This window comes from Rhinolophus sinicus, chromosome 18, assembly GCF_057876585.1.
Source record: "Rhinolophus sinicus isolate RSI-liver-muscle chromosome 18, RSI-T2T, whole genome shotgun sequence".
Lineage (NCBI taxonomy): Eukaryota > Metazoa > Chordata > Mammalia > Chiroptera > Rhinolophidae > Rhinolophus > Rhinolophus sinicus.
The window spans coordinates 112,340,770-112,355,559 of NC_142518.1; the positions used below are offsets into that span (position 1 = coordinate 112,340,770).

The following is a 14,790-nucleotide window of genomic DNA, read 5'->3' on the forward strand; positions in this document are numbered from 1 at the left end:
GTGGAGGTCAGGCATCTACACAGTCTATGAAGTGATCCCCCTGGTGCTTTAAAGGTTTACTTTTTATCATTGGTTTTAAGAAATTTGATTATAATGTGCTTTGGTGTGGTTTTTTCATGTTTCTACAGCTTTGGGTGTGTTGAGCTGTGGGTTTGTAATTTTTGACAAATCATGAGAATATACAGCCATTATTTCTGCAAATATTTTTCTATCCCTCTTCTCTCCTTCTAGGACTCCAGTTACATGTACATTAAGCCACTTGAAGTTGTCCCGCAGCTCACTGATGCCGTGCTCATTTTTGTCAGTCTCTTTTCTTTCTGTTTTCACTTAGGATAGTTTCTATTGGTATGTCTTCAAGTTTACGTATCTTCTGCAGTTTGTAATGTGCTAATACTCCCATATCATGTATTTTTCATCTCTACAAGTTTGATTTACATCGTTTCATATCGTCCATGTGTCTCTTTAACATGTGCATGCCTTCCTCTACCTTCTTGAATATATGGAGTATGTTTATAATTAAAATGTTTATTCTACTTACGTGTCATGTAAATATTGATAGAGTTGGGTTTAAGTAAGATATGTTGGTCTTTGGTTTGTATTTGCCCCAGTGTCTTTGTTCCTCTTTATCTTTCTTAATTTGTTTACTCAGGTATTTTAAAAATTATTTCATTTTATCACATCTTGTTTTTTAACAGCTTTATTGAACTATTATTTTATTGATAAATAATCCACAGACATATGATTGACCCATCATTTAAAGTATACACTTCAATGGTTTCTTGGAATATTACAATTCTTTCAATTGTGGTTAAGATATATACGAGTATAACATAAAATTTGCCATTTTAACCGTATAATTCAGTGACATTAATTATATTCACAATGTGGTGCAACCATCACTAATTCCAAAACTTTCTCATCATCCCAAGCAGAAATTCTGTAGCCATTAATCAGTAACTCCTCACTCCCCTTACTTCCAGACCCCAGTTCTAATCGTATTTACTGTCTCTATGAATTTTCCTATTCCAGGTACATTCATATAACTGGAATTCCACAATATTTGCCCTTTTGCATCTGGCTTATTTCACTTAGCATAATATTTTCAAGATTCACCCATGTTGTAGCGTGTGTCAGAATTTCCTTTCTTTTTGTGACTGAATAATATTCCATTGTATGCGTACACTACATTTTTTGTATCCATTAATATGGATGGACCCTTTGGGTTGTGTCCATCTTTGGGATATTGTGAGTAAGGCTACTGTGAATGTTGACATAGAAGTATCTGTTCAAGTCCGTGTGTTCAGTTCCTTTGGGTCTGTACCTAGGAGTAGAATTGCTGGGTCATATAGTAGTTCTATATTTAGCTTTTTGAGGGTCTGCCAAACTTTTCCATAGTTCCTGCACCATTTTACATTCCCACCAGCAATATACAAGGGTATCAGTTTTTCCACATCCTCAACAACACTTGTTATTTTTCCATCTTTTTATTTTAGCCATCCTGGTGGTTATGAAGTGGTATCTCATTGTGGTTTTGATTTGCTCTTTCCTGATGACTAATGACATTGAGCATCTTTTCATGTGCTATCGCCCATTTGTATATCTTCTTTGGAGAAATTATTCAAGTCCTTTGCCCATTTTTTAAAAGGGAGTCATCAGCTTCTAATGAAACCATCTATATGGAGCAAAGAGATCATCAGGCTGGTCAGCTTGCCCCTGTCATTCTCACAGGGATTTTTATATCTTCTTGTTCTCTTCTACCCCCTACTCGACTCCCCAAGGGAAGCTTTGGTAAGGTGAAACAATTGTCCTTTATAGCTGAACTGGTTTTAAAATAGGTGATTTGTAAGTGTTCATATATTGACTTGAGGATTGTAGAGGAATCTCCACTCCGATGTATTGAATCACACGACTACATTTAGGTTTATTCGTTTTGTTGCTCACTATATTTTCTGATCCGCATTATTGTCCTCTTTCTTGGATTCTTTATTGTGATTTAATTTGTGAGTAATTGCAGAGTTCAGATAACTGAGACGTTCACAAACTGTACAGTTTAGAGGACACAGTCCCCAAGACCTGCCTGTTCTGACTCCAACTGCAAGTGTATTTGTTCCCCAAACCACCCTCAGGTTTGCTCATTGACTAGAAGGACTCACAGAACCCCATGAAAGCTGTTACACTCACAGGTACCTGTTGTCCTGCCTTCATGGAGTCAGGACGCTTTACTGTCCCAGCATAGATGTGTGACAACATGCATACAATATCATCAAGCAGGGAAGCTTGTCCAGGCCTTGGTGATCAGTTTTTATTGAGATCTCATTACGTAAGCACAACTGACTTGCTTGATTTCTCTCCAGTGCCCAGCTTCTCTAGGTGTACAGCTGGTTTCTCTGTAGTGACTAGTCCCCATCCTCAATGGCATTGTTACTCTTTGGCTAGCCAGTGGCCCCCAGGCAAGCAACAATTACCTCCCAGGAGCTGAGGGCAAATGTCAGACCCCTTTTGGGGCAAGTTTAGGTTCTTCACTACACAGTACAGCTGATGGGCATTTGGGTCGTTTCCAGTTTTGAGATAAGACAGATAGCACAGTTGGAAATATTTTTGTGTGTGTCTTTTGGTGAACTTGTGCATGCATCTCTTTTGGGTGTATACCTAGGAGTGGAATTGCTGGGCTATTAGGAAATTTTACTGTTTGTTTGATTTAAACTGCATGTGTCCTGGTGGGAGTGGTTCAGTTGATACTGAGAAATTGATGTTTCAAAAGAAAATGAATAACTGAAGGAGTGAAATTTTTGGGTTTTGGCCTCATACAAGTAAGAACTTACCCTTCCTGTGGAAATTGAACAGGCTTAATGGCTCAGCATCCCAGCATTATACTGAGCAGAACAGGCAAATGTGTTTGCAGCCAGCTGGCCTAGAAGCCATTCTCATTGGAAGCATGGAGGATAAGGCTTTCCCACCAACAGGAGGAACCACTTCTGATGGTTGACATCATGGGTATGGCTACGGTGAAGAAAAAGGAGAGAAGCCTTTCCCCTGGGCTCCGACTGCTTTGGGGGAACTAGTGATCATGAATGGCCAGTCTCACGTGAAGAGAAGGAGGGCTAGAAACACTGGGACCTAACAGAGTAAATGAAAATAAAAGTTTTGGAGGTCTTTCTGCAAATCAATCACGTACTCAGTGCCAGGAACCAAACAATTCGTGCTTTTTTTTCTAGTCTGTCACCTTCAAAACAACCAGCAGAAATCTTGCCCGAGCCATGTGTATGAAGAATCTCAAGCTCACCATCATCATCATCATCGTATCAATTGTAAGTTTTTGTTCTTTTTGTGTTTGATCTTATTTTTCAATCTCTAGGAAATTGGGTGGTGGAATTCTTTCTAATAATGAGCACTCTAACATGAGCTACGTAGGCAGGGGCTTGCCTATGAAGTCACATTGGAATATTATCTTGACTTAAACCCCATCTCCCTGTTGAGAATTCTTACTATGAGGAGTTGTGCAAGGCATTCCAAATATTCCTGGATGTTTAATGTTTTTGCCACTACTGAAATGGGATTCTTTTAAAATTGCATTTTCTTACTCCATATTTTCTAATTATATTTCTGTTTAGTAGTTGATTCTATTTACTACTACTTTATTTCTGTTTTCTGTTTTCTAATTGCTGTATTGTGTGTCTGGCAATTTTGTATACCTCTTTTTTTTTAAAGATTTTATTAGGGAAGCAGAACAGAACTTTATTGGGGAACAGTGTATACTTCCAGGACTTCTTCTAAGTCAAGTTGTTGTCCTTTCAATCTTTGTTGTGGAGGGCGCAGCTCAGCTCCAGGTCCAGTTGCTGTTGTTAGTTGCAGAGGGCAGAGCCCACCATCCCTTGTGGGAGTCAAGGAGTTGAACTGGCAGCCTTGTGGTTGAGAGCCCGTCCTCCAACTAGCTGAGCCATCTGGTCACTCGGGAGCTGAGCAGCAGCTCATTGACTTCATTCTAGTTGCGGAGGGCGCAGCTCGCTGGCCCATGTGGGAATCGAACCGGCAGCCCCGTTGCCCAGAGCTCGCCCTCTAACCAACTGAGACACCTGTCTGCCCCACATACCTCTTATTAATCACCATAGTTTGTTAGTTGATTCTTCAGTGTACTATAGGTCAGGAGTCAGCAAACATGTTCTGTAAAGTGCCAGATAATAAATATTTTAAGCTTTGCGGGCCACATACAGTCTGTTACATAATTCTTATTTTTAAGCAACCCTTTAAAATTATAAAAACTATTCTTAGCTCACAAGCCATGGGCTGTAGTTTACTGACCCCTGCTATATAACTAAATTTATAGTATCATCTGTTAATAATTTTCACTTCATCAAATTCATATATGTATGTGTGTGTGTGTGTGTACACACACACACTACATATAATTGTATATACTTATACTTTTTTTCTTGAATTTACTAGTAGCAATGTTCAATAATTATGGTGTCAGTGGGCATTTTTTAGTTCCCGGTTTTAACTGAAATGCTTACAATGTTTCATTCAGAAGAGTGATACTTACTGTGAATTCTCACTAGATTTTTCTTGTCAAGTTAAGGAACTTTTATTTCTAGGTTGCTAAAACTTTTATCAGGAATAGGCTTTTAACTTTAGGAAATGATGTTTCTTTACCCAATGAATTGATGTGACTATATTTAATATTAATGTATTGAATTACATTAATAAATGCATTTATAGATAACTATTCTTTCATTTCTGGGATAAATACTAAGAAGTTATTATGTAGTCTTTTAATGCATGATGAGTTCAACTTCCTAATATTTATTTAGTAGTTCTCTTGTCTGTAAGTATAAATTAGTCTATATGCTATTCTCCTTTTGGAACTCTTATGTAAACAGATTATTGGACCTCTGTGCACTATTCTGCATCTCTAGTAACCTTTTTAGCATGTTTAAACTCCTTTTTGCATTGCATTCTGGGAGAATCACTCAGCTAATTCTTCCAGCAAACTAAATTTATTTTCAGCTCTGTTCATTCTGCTATCTAGCTCTTCTGTTTATTTATTTGTATAGCCGTGTTTTAGATTTCTAAGAAGTTTCCTTCTTCTTTACTTTAACCTTGTTTTTAATGGAACTTGTACTTGTTAACAGATGTACTGTATCCTTGAATTTCTCTGGATACATAGTGAGAGCTATATCACAGGGAATCACATAGCTTCCACAATGCTGGGAGCTGGCTAGGCAAGCCCCAAATCTGTAGAGCAGGCTGTCAAGAAGGGCAGAATTCCTTCTTCAAGGAAACCTCAGCTTTGTTCTTAAGGCCTTTTAACTGGCTGAGTCAGGCTCATTCAGATCATATAGAATAAACTGTCTTACTTAAAGTCAACTGTTAGGCGTTCTAATCACAGCTGCAGAATAAAACAGCACACTGTAGCCAAGCCGAGTGGACACATAAAGCCGATCTCACAGAAATATAGTTTCTATATATGTAATGAGTTCATTATTGTTATTTTGCAATGCATTCTAGGTCTTTTTTTTTAATTTTTCATTTCTAATATGGTAAGTATTGATCATTTTGACGCCCTTCAGTGAGAGCCTGTTGGAGTCTTCACTAATTTTTAAGAGTGTCAAGTGTTCCTGGAGCAAACATTTGAGAGCTGCTGCTCTAAGGAGGGGGGATGCATAACTTTGGGGGTGCTTGGTGACTGGGCAAGCAGGCTTTCCTCCCTGTCCTCTTGGCATTTGCAGAAGCCCGAAGTTCCCTCCGAGCAGATACCCTGCCTCAGTCCACTTTGCCTCGACCCCTGTTGGAGGTCCTCAGGTTTGGCAGAAGGGCAGGCACAGACCTGTTGGTGTTTCACTGGCCATTGCGTCATGACCTGAAATGTCTCCTCGCTCACGATCCCCAGGTGGCACATTCTAGGCTCCTCGGCTTTTTTCTCCCCTCTTCTTTGGTCTGGGAATTTTGATTGATTTATGAAGCTGGGTTGTTGTTACATTCAAATTGTATTTATTGATTACTTAGCACATGCAGAGTACTGCTCTAAGTGTAATGCCAATCTTTGCCAAATGGTGTTGTCACCTAACATTGTACTTCAGCTTTAAAATTCCTTATATTTCACTTATGGCAAATGGTCGACTTTATATCAAATTGGAATATGTGTGTGCATGTGTGAGTGTGTGTGACTGTATATGTGTGTCAGTGTATGTGATGTGCATGGTTTAACTGATTCATTAATAAGCAGAATTTGCTGTAAACCACCTCCCAACATTTGTAGACAAGTAAGGTAAAACAGTTTGATGACTTTTGGGAGGGGGCGTGAAATTCGTAATTTTTTTTCCCCCAAGCATGTGAATAATGACATCAGTCACTTAAAGATCTCAAAAAGTTGTAATTTAAAGCACACCAGAATGACTAATTTATTGCAGTGAACCTGATGTTTAAAATAAATCTACTTTTGGAATGAAGTGATGTGAGCAAGCATATACTATTAAAATACCATAATTTAAAATGACAATACTCTAATTAAAAAGCTAACACATCTCTCATAGGACTGGGGTTTTTGCTGTGTTTCTTTTATCATCAGTTTTCCTTTGATTTGGTGATTATAATTGTGTCTTCACTGAGATGTTAGTAATGACATTCTTGCTCACAAGTGGTAGAGAGGAAGAGTCTCTACTCACGCTTTTTAATTTTTTATGATCCTAATCCATGTATAAAGCCTAAGATTGTACTTAATAAAATCATACTTCAAGGGAACTACAGCAATTTGGGATCCTTATGACAATGGCGTCTCTGTAGGACAGGCTCCCCTACCTCCATTCTTTCCAATTACCATAAAGACAAACACGCCCTGCTCTCTGTCCTGCTGAAGAAAGCACAACAGAATTCAAGTGGGTGAGACTTTATCAGGAAGGGTAATTTAATTGCGCTTCCATCTTTGAAAATACTTGATTAGTGTAGTGTATTATTACACAGCCACACTCTGATGGGACCAGTATTTGTTAACAGGTTAGAAGCTTGTAATGGATTCAAGAAAATAAAATTACCTCCCTCTTCCATCCAGGTCTTCATCTATATCATCGTGTCACCTCTCTGTGGTGGATTTACATGGCCAAGCTGTGTGAAGAAATAAGGAAAAGTTACCATCAACCAAAGGGTACAAGAGAACACGGAGTCAAAGGCTCCCTGTGATTGAAGCCTTTTAATAGCGACAGATGGTGTCTGCCAGTCTCTTCAACCCTCTTGTTTCTTTTTCTGTTTTTAATCTTGTTTTATGCATCCAGATTTTTCTTTGTCCTGTTAACCAGTTTATTCCAGTCCACTTCAAATTGAGCCATTTATTGCAGGAGTAGCCTTAAAAAGGCCCTTTGTTTGTTTCTTCGGTTTCTTAACTAGTGTCACCTCCATAGAGAAACATTTTTGTTTGTGATTGCACACAGCTATGACCAGGGTGCAACGCACCAGTCTGATGAGTAGTTGTCTGTGAACACTGCAGATGAACGTTGTGTGTGCACAGAGGTGTTCAAGAGACAGAGCATTGCTCACGTCTCATCTTTATGTCTTTTGTAATTGAAGAGTTTTAGGTACTTGAGAACAATATATAAATGGAGATTCATTGTTATTTGGGGAACTGTAATTAAATTGTTGGTGCTGCTTGCATCTAGGAGCCCAAGCAGGTAAAGTATTAGACATTGCATCTCAGTCAGAGGGAGATCATTTTGCTAGCCTGTTAGAAGCACATGGAATTAATTATCTTTGACCTCCTAGTATTCACTTTTAGGAAAAAGATTGACTGTTCACAAACCTTGCAGAGCTTGATATCCTGTTTTGCCATTGCAGTTGATTTGAGAAGATGATGGTTTAAATATTGTTTAAGGTTATGGTTTTTTATGTTTCTTTTTCTTTACTTGATTTTTAGGGCAATTCTATAGTTAATAGACCACATAGTGGAGGGAGTGGGGAGGCAAATTCCTCTGGCTCACCAAAGAAAAAGAAGAGAACCACAGTGGATGTGCTAGCATTTTAGCTGTGTGAAGGCAGATAATGTGGGTAATTTTTTCCAGTCTGGGAAAAGCCCAAACAATATAATCTAGTCAACGGTCAACTGCAAGGTTTGGCTTTGACTGCTGTTCAGTACTCGTCGGAGCATCCTGTGTGGTTCAGTAAGTCCTTTAATCTGCCTAGTCTTGAAGAACTCTTGAGAAACGAGAGTAGGCAGTATGATGTATAGAAACAATCCAAGGCAGTGTAACATTCATTTAAGTGCACTGTAAGAAAACTGGAATGCCATCGCACTGCTTCGTCTACTCTGGCGTCTGCAAGCCGCTATGTTCTTTTGGTGTGTATCTAAAAGGACATTTGCTGCTCTAGACCTAATTGCATTTATTTATCAATAAGTGCCAGTAAATGGAAGTCACATTACATTTGACATTTTCCCAATGAAAGAACAAATTAGTCTATAAAGCCTAGCCACCTGTGTAGCCTAGTCATGTGCCTTGAATACATATGTGTGACAGAATCTGGCTCATGCTACCTGTTCTTCCTTCTACACCTTCCAGTTCATTTATTTGACATGTATTTTAGGCCCCACTGGAACTCTTTTCCTGGTGATCATGCAGCGCTCCAATGTTTTTCCAGTTCTTTTTATCAACACTAATGCCTTTTAATTACATGAGCATTTCCTATTGGAAAACGCATTTGTTCCAGGAAAACGTGGCATTCCTGAATAATAATTTCCAAATGTCTTTAATCCAAAGAAAAAGACTTAAAGTTTATTCCCCTTTCTTATACACAACTGAGTAAAAATGATGTGCATGTTTTAGGGATAAATTACTTAACTGTCCCTTGATCTCTTTATGTATAAGAATGCTTTTTAAAGCACATATATTGTTTTAAATGATGCACAAACTGAAGGCATTAATAAAATTTAAGAGTAATACAATGAGTTGCTTGTTTTAGAATTTATTTCTGGAATCTAACTTCTGATGACATTTTGCCATAGTTTACAGATCAAATGTATTTTACTTACGCTGGAAATACATTAAGAAGTGTGACTTGTATACAAGACATTTTAAATCACTATGTTGTATACCTGAAACTAGTATAATATTGGATGTCAACTGCAAGTGACAAAGAAAACAATTATTTTTTAAAAAAAGAAAAAGAAGTGATAGAACAGGCAGACCGAAAACATAAGAATACAGAAGAATTAAACAATACTAGGGAAAAAAAAGAAGTGTGACTTGTAGCCTTTCAGCAAAAGCATTGTCTCAGGTTTATAAAATGTCTTGAAATCCAAAAGACACAAAAGAACTTAAAAATACTTGTAGGTTATACTGAAAGCAATGAAAGATCCTGAAATGACCACACAGCCTCCACAATTATCCTGATAACAAGCTGAGACAGAACAACAACAACAACAACAAATACCTCCAGGATTGTATTTCTCCTAACCTCAAAACCTTGGCCACAAGATCAAATAGTGTCACAATCCGTAAGTTTTCCTTCTGAATGAATGGATACGGCTTGCATCAGATAATGGGTTCTCCTTGCTTAGCTCGGCTGGTACCTCTTTCCTGGTCTTGAGATAGACGAAGAAATTGGGTTGCTTTCCAGGGTATCTTGGTGGAAATGGATGTAACAATAATAATAGTAGCCCTAGACACCCCTCTGGCCCTGCATCAACATTCCACGTTAGAAGCAGGTCTCTTTCTGACCGCTCCATTTTTTTTCAAGAATAATAAATGTTGTGGAGTGGTGGTAGTTGACATATTCAGTTTGAATTCAGTGAGGAAAACAGAGCCAAAACAAGTGTTATGGAAACAAGGGGTTTAATACAGGAGTCAAGCTTATGCGGGTATGTGACCGACAAGGAAGAGAAGGCCTGGAAGGGAGGCCCCAGGGGATCAGAGGAGCAGTCCTAAGTATTTGCACTTGAAGGACTTCATTTGCACTTGAAGCACAGGTTGGACCTTGCTGAAAAACCTGAGAATGCCTACGTATCTGTTTGCCAAAGTGGGTGTGTGAAGAGTGATGTGTGGAAAGGTTTGTGGAAGCCACAGCCCCAGTAGACATGATGCCAAGTACATAACTTGTGCCCAAATTGGCAGGCAGGGCCAATAGGAAGAGCTGGGTGTAGAGTGGACACCAGGCACCTGAGCATCTTCGTGTCTCATTGCCCTGACCTTCAGAGAGTATTGCCATCCACTTCCTCTCTGCTTTCCAAGTCTCAACGCGAGTTCATTTCGCTGTCCAAACAGGGAAAGACTTAATGAAATTCCCAGCTTCTGGCAAGAGCTGTGGTTGTTCCCAGGTTTACCCTGTTTCCCAGAAAAAAAGATCTAGCCGGACAATCAGCTCTAATGTGTCTTTTGGAACAAAAATTAATATAAGATCCGGTCTTATATTCTACTGGGTCTTATAGTAAAATAAGACTGAGTCTTACATTAATTTTCGCTCCAAAAGATGCATTGAAGCTGATTGTCCAGCTAGGTCTTATTTTCGGGGCAGCACGGTAGTCATGAGATCAGTTCAACTGCTTTATCTTATGCAGAAAAGCCATTTGGGTAAGTTAAAGCATTCTTTTGGTCATGGTACATTGTACAAAATCATGTTGGATTCATGCTGTTTATAAAACAAAAGCATTATCTAAATCTGAAATACGTTGTGATTTTCTGCATCTCTTTTCCAAAGAATGAGATGCGAGGACCCGATGCCCAAGGTGGAAGCCCTGAGTTTACCACTAACAATGTTGCTTTTTCAGCAAGTGGAATTGCTTCTTGCCATTGTGGGGGGACAGCAAGAGCACTGGACAGGTGGCTGCCGCCACTGTCCTTGTGAAGCCCTCCTTCCATGGGCTTCAGGTCCTACAATTGGGGTGTCGGTGACGTGGAAAATGCTGCTTTCCAGGCCCAAGTCCAGCACCTCAGCTTCCTTTGAGAATTCATCTCACCTGCTTCCGGTCCAAACAGTTCCAAAGGGCTGACCTCACGTCTAGCCCGTCCCCGATCCATCCTCTGGGTGCTGTGATGGGTTTGAGCATGAGACTGTAACCCAAGCCAAGCCATAGGTTTTTTAAGTCGTGACCTTGCATGGAACCCAAGGGAAGGAGAACCCCTTCTCCTGTAGAATGGACGGTGAGTGGGTGTCAACCTGGCGTTGTTGAATGCAGGGAAATTGTGCCTGTGAATGGGGCTGCCCAAAGGCACTTAGCAGGACAGAGGGTTGGACAGAAAACAAGTCACATTGCATGAGTATGAGAACCGGGACCTGCTAGGTCCAAACCCACTCTTAAACTTGCCTCTTGCAATCAATTTATTTCTACCATTTAGTGAGTAAATGGGTCCAGTTCCTTGCAATCAAAGTCCTGGCTGACACATCAGAATCAATAATCCCTGAGACTCTCTCCAGCACAGTGTCATCACTGGGCATGGCATAGCTGGGGGACATGAGGACACTGTGGGGTCAGATCTTAAGGCACCTGCTGAACAGCTCTGTCCCTGTTCATTCCGTGTCCCAAGAGAAGGAACCCCAGAACAAGGAGAGGGGAACCAGCAGAGGGCAGAGGTCCTGGAACCCCAGAACAATGAGAGTCAGTGATGTTGCAGCAGGTATGTATAGTGCCAGGTGGGTACTAGACTAATCGGGGGGATCAGTACCTAACTCATATACATGTGTACCCAGTATGCTGTACTCTTGACATTAATATAAAATAATACTGAATGTTAACTGTAACTGAAAAAAATAAATAATAAAAATTAAAAAAGAAGAGGGAGGGAGAATGCCGATCACGTGTTGGGCAGGAGCTGACACACCACCTCACTGACGCCTCACAGCCATCCTGAGTGGGCGTGGTTATCCCCATCTGATAGGTGAGGAGACTGAGTTTCCATTTCTTTGCCTGAAGTCACACAAGTAGTAGGTGGTTGGCCACAAGTCAGGTCTGCACCTGTCTGGGGCTCAGGCTCTCCCCCATAAAGACACTGTCACCCCGGACTGTATTCTGAGTAGCCAGGAAGCTCTTGTCAGTTGAGACCTCAGAGGAAAGGAACATGGACAGAAGCAGACCCGTGCTCTGGACAGAAGAAGAACATTGTAAAAGGCCTGAACACAGGCAGGGCATAGAAGTGTGGGATTCGTTGTCAGGGATCTGGTGCTGATTGTAGCATGTGAAGGAAGAAGCCACCTCCTCCCTCCACACCTGTCCCCATCCCCAGCTGACTGCCCAAGTCCCACCCCAAAACTAGCCTGGGTGAGTGCATGGCAAACTGGGCCACTAGGTTATGTGCAGATTTTCTTCAAGTACAATGACCAAGATTCAACCCAAAGCTTCAAGGACTATTTGGATTACTCTGTCCAGGCTTCTGTGTGTGTGTATGCTCTTCTGGCCCATCTTGACCCATTTGGGCCTGGATTCTGAACTCAGAATTGTGTTAGAATCAGTCTTCAGATTAAATACCTATAAAATGGAGAAGATATTGTCCCTTTCTCATCTGGCAAATGGGAGCAGTAGGTGAGATAGGACGTTGCAGGGCCTAAAACAGGATTTATCTCAAAGCGAGCTTAGTACCAGGGGTCTGCATTCTCATTTTAATGCCAAGTGGGCAGAGACCCTAAGAAAGGGGAATGTTGTTCTCTGCTGCCTTCTAGTGTGCACCTTGGGAATAACAGCTGAATGGAGGTCACCAGGAAAAGCTCTTCTCTGCTGCCATCTAGTGTGCATCTTGGGAATAACACCTGAGGGGAGATCACCAGGAAAAGCTTTTTTCTCTCTTCACAGATTTTAAGCCAACTAAGAACGTGCTGTGCACCAGATATGGTCACCTGTGCCTTGGAAGCTGCACACAGTTAATATGGAGTCCTCAAGGTGAAACTTGGCACACCCTGAGTCAACTGCCTTCTCACCTGCCTTTTACGTATGCATGCCTTATGCCCCCGCCTTTCCTCTTGGCTCCCTACATTTCCTGGAGCCGGTTTTGAACTAACAGTGTGCTTAGAGAGGCTCTGTAAGTCATCACGTCCAGGGCCAGTGGGGTGCAAGCCAAAGATTTACTTTACATGTAAATGAGGCAACCCAGCAGGACCTGATCAAAAGAAACCCAGGTCTGAGAGCAGAAAGCTTAGATATGAAAAGACCACAGGGAGGCTTGCAGGAGCCAGACTGCAGCCCCCAGGGAGAGCTGGGTAGGCAGGCTGTGAGGGATTCTGGGCTCTGCCCTGTGGGCTGGGGCTGAGGGGTTCTTGGGGATTCAAGTCCAGGTACAGTATATGCAGGGGGAGCTGAACACCAGGCTCCTCGGGCAGCCTTGCTGGAACAGCCTCCCCCCTGCACAGCTGGGGTAGCTGGACCTGTCTGGAGGGTTCAGATAGAGTCTGTCAGCTTTGCTCTGGCATAAGGTGTCTTGTTCAAACGTGGGGCCACTCTCAGGTCCAGAGGGCTGGGCCGGTGTGGGAACTTCAAGCTCTGGAAGAACAAAAGGCATATATGGAAGACCTGGAAAACAGTGAAGAGTCAGTCAAGACTCCCCAAAGAGATCCCAAACCCATACACTACTCACAATCAGCAACCATGGGCTAGCAGCAGCTCAGCATCCACACCGTACATTTGCTGTCTCCTTTCATCACCGTCCAGCCAACTCCTGTATTCTCTGTCAATGTCCATCTTCATCTGACTAGGTTCAAGTTTCGCACTTTTCATCCCTCATCCTCACTCTGCAAAGGCTGAACTCCTGATCCTGGTCAATGCCCCCTCCCTCACTCCTCTCCCTTCCTCCCTATCACTTCTTCATTATGACATTCTCCTTCCAGGCCAGTATACAGATACTTGCTTCACCCCCACTGTCTTCTCCATCACCAGCTTCAGGCACTTTTTGTTGCCCCTCCTTACCCTTCCTTAATCTCTGTCTCTCCATCATTCTCTGATTAGGCGGGGCTCTTCATCTCACTGGTCATCTTCCTCTGTGTCAATCTCTGACCATTTCTTCAGCTCTTGCCACTGTGGTCCATTGCCACCACCCATCAGCTGACCTGGCTCCTGGGTGTCTGTGATCACTGGCCCTTTGGCTGTGCCCTGCTCTTTCTGTCATTTCTGCCACTGCCCTGGAGGGTCCCCTGTCACTGTGATGTAGTTTCCACTCTTAGCTGGTTCTCCTCACCCTCTGCTCTTCTTTCTGGCCACTAGGGTCTTCCAGGGCCTGAGCTCCTCTGGAGGTGGAGCCAAGTACCTGGAGAGGTGGCCTCTAGTAACTGGAGAGAATGGGGTTGAGCTACAGGGGAATACATTACCATCAGCCAGCCTCCAAGTGGCAACTCGAAAGGGCTCAGGCTAAACTAGGCAGTGCTTTGGGGCCAGTCAGCACTGCGTATTCCTGCCCTATACATTTATGCATACTAAGAACCACAGGCAATATTTTTTTGTTGCATTTAGAATGAGAAAATTTTTATTTTTAAAAATATTTTTTTATTTTTCAATTACAGTTAACATACAATATTACATTAGTTTCAGGTGTACAACATAGTGATTAGACATTTATATAACCTACAAAAGTGATCACCCCAATAAGTCTAGTACCCACCTGGCACCAAACATAGTTATAATATTATTGAGTATATTCCCTATGCTGCACTTTACATTCCCATGACAACTGTGTAACAACCAATTTGTACTTAATCCCTTCATCTTTTTTCATCCAGCCTCTCAACCCCCTCTCCCATAACCATCACAATGTTCTCTGTATCTATGAGTTCGTTTCTGATTTGACTGTTTATTTTGTTTAGATTCCACATGAGTGAAAACACATAGCATCTGCC

At 41.5% G+C, this 14,790-nt stretch overlaps 1 protein-coding gene across 5 annotated transcripts in view; it reads left to right on the forward strand.

The window, feature by feature from the left end:
* Positions 1-8,926, forward strand: part of VAMP7 (vesicle associated membrane protein 7) — a 43,332-nt gene extending 34,406 nt beyond the window's left edge. For 4 of the 5 annotated variants that reach the window (XM_074323254.1, XM_074323252.1, XM_019716086.2 and 1 more), the window contains 2 exons: positions 3,216-3,308; positions 7,046-8,926. In XM_074323254.1, coding sequence (XP_074179355.1) covers positions 3,216-3,308; positions 7,046-7,173 — 221 coding nt within the window. In that variant the 3' untranslated portion in view covers positions 7,174-8,926. The remainder of the gene's footprint in view (positions 1-3,215; positions 3,309-7,045) is intronic. The other variant, XM_074323253.1, reaches the window with a different exon arrangement.
* Positions 8,927-14,790: the final 5,864 nt, after the last annotated feature.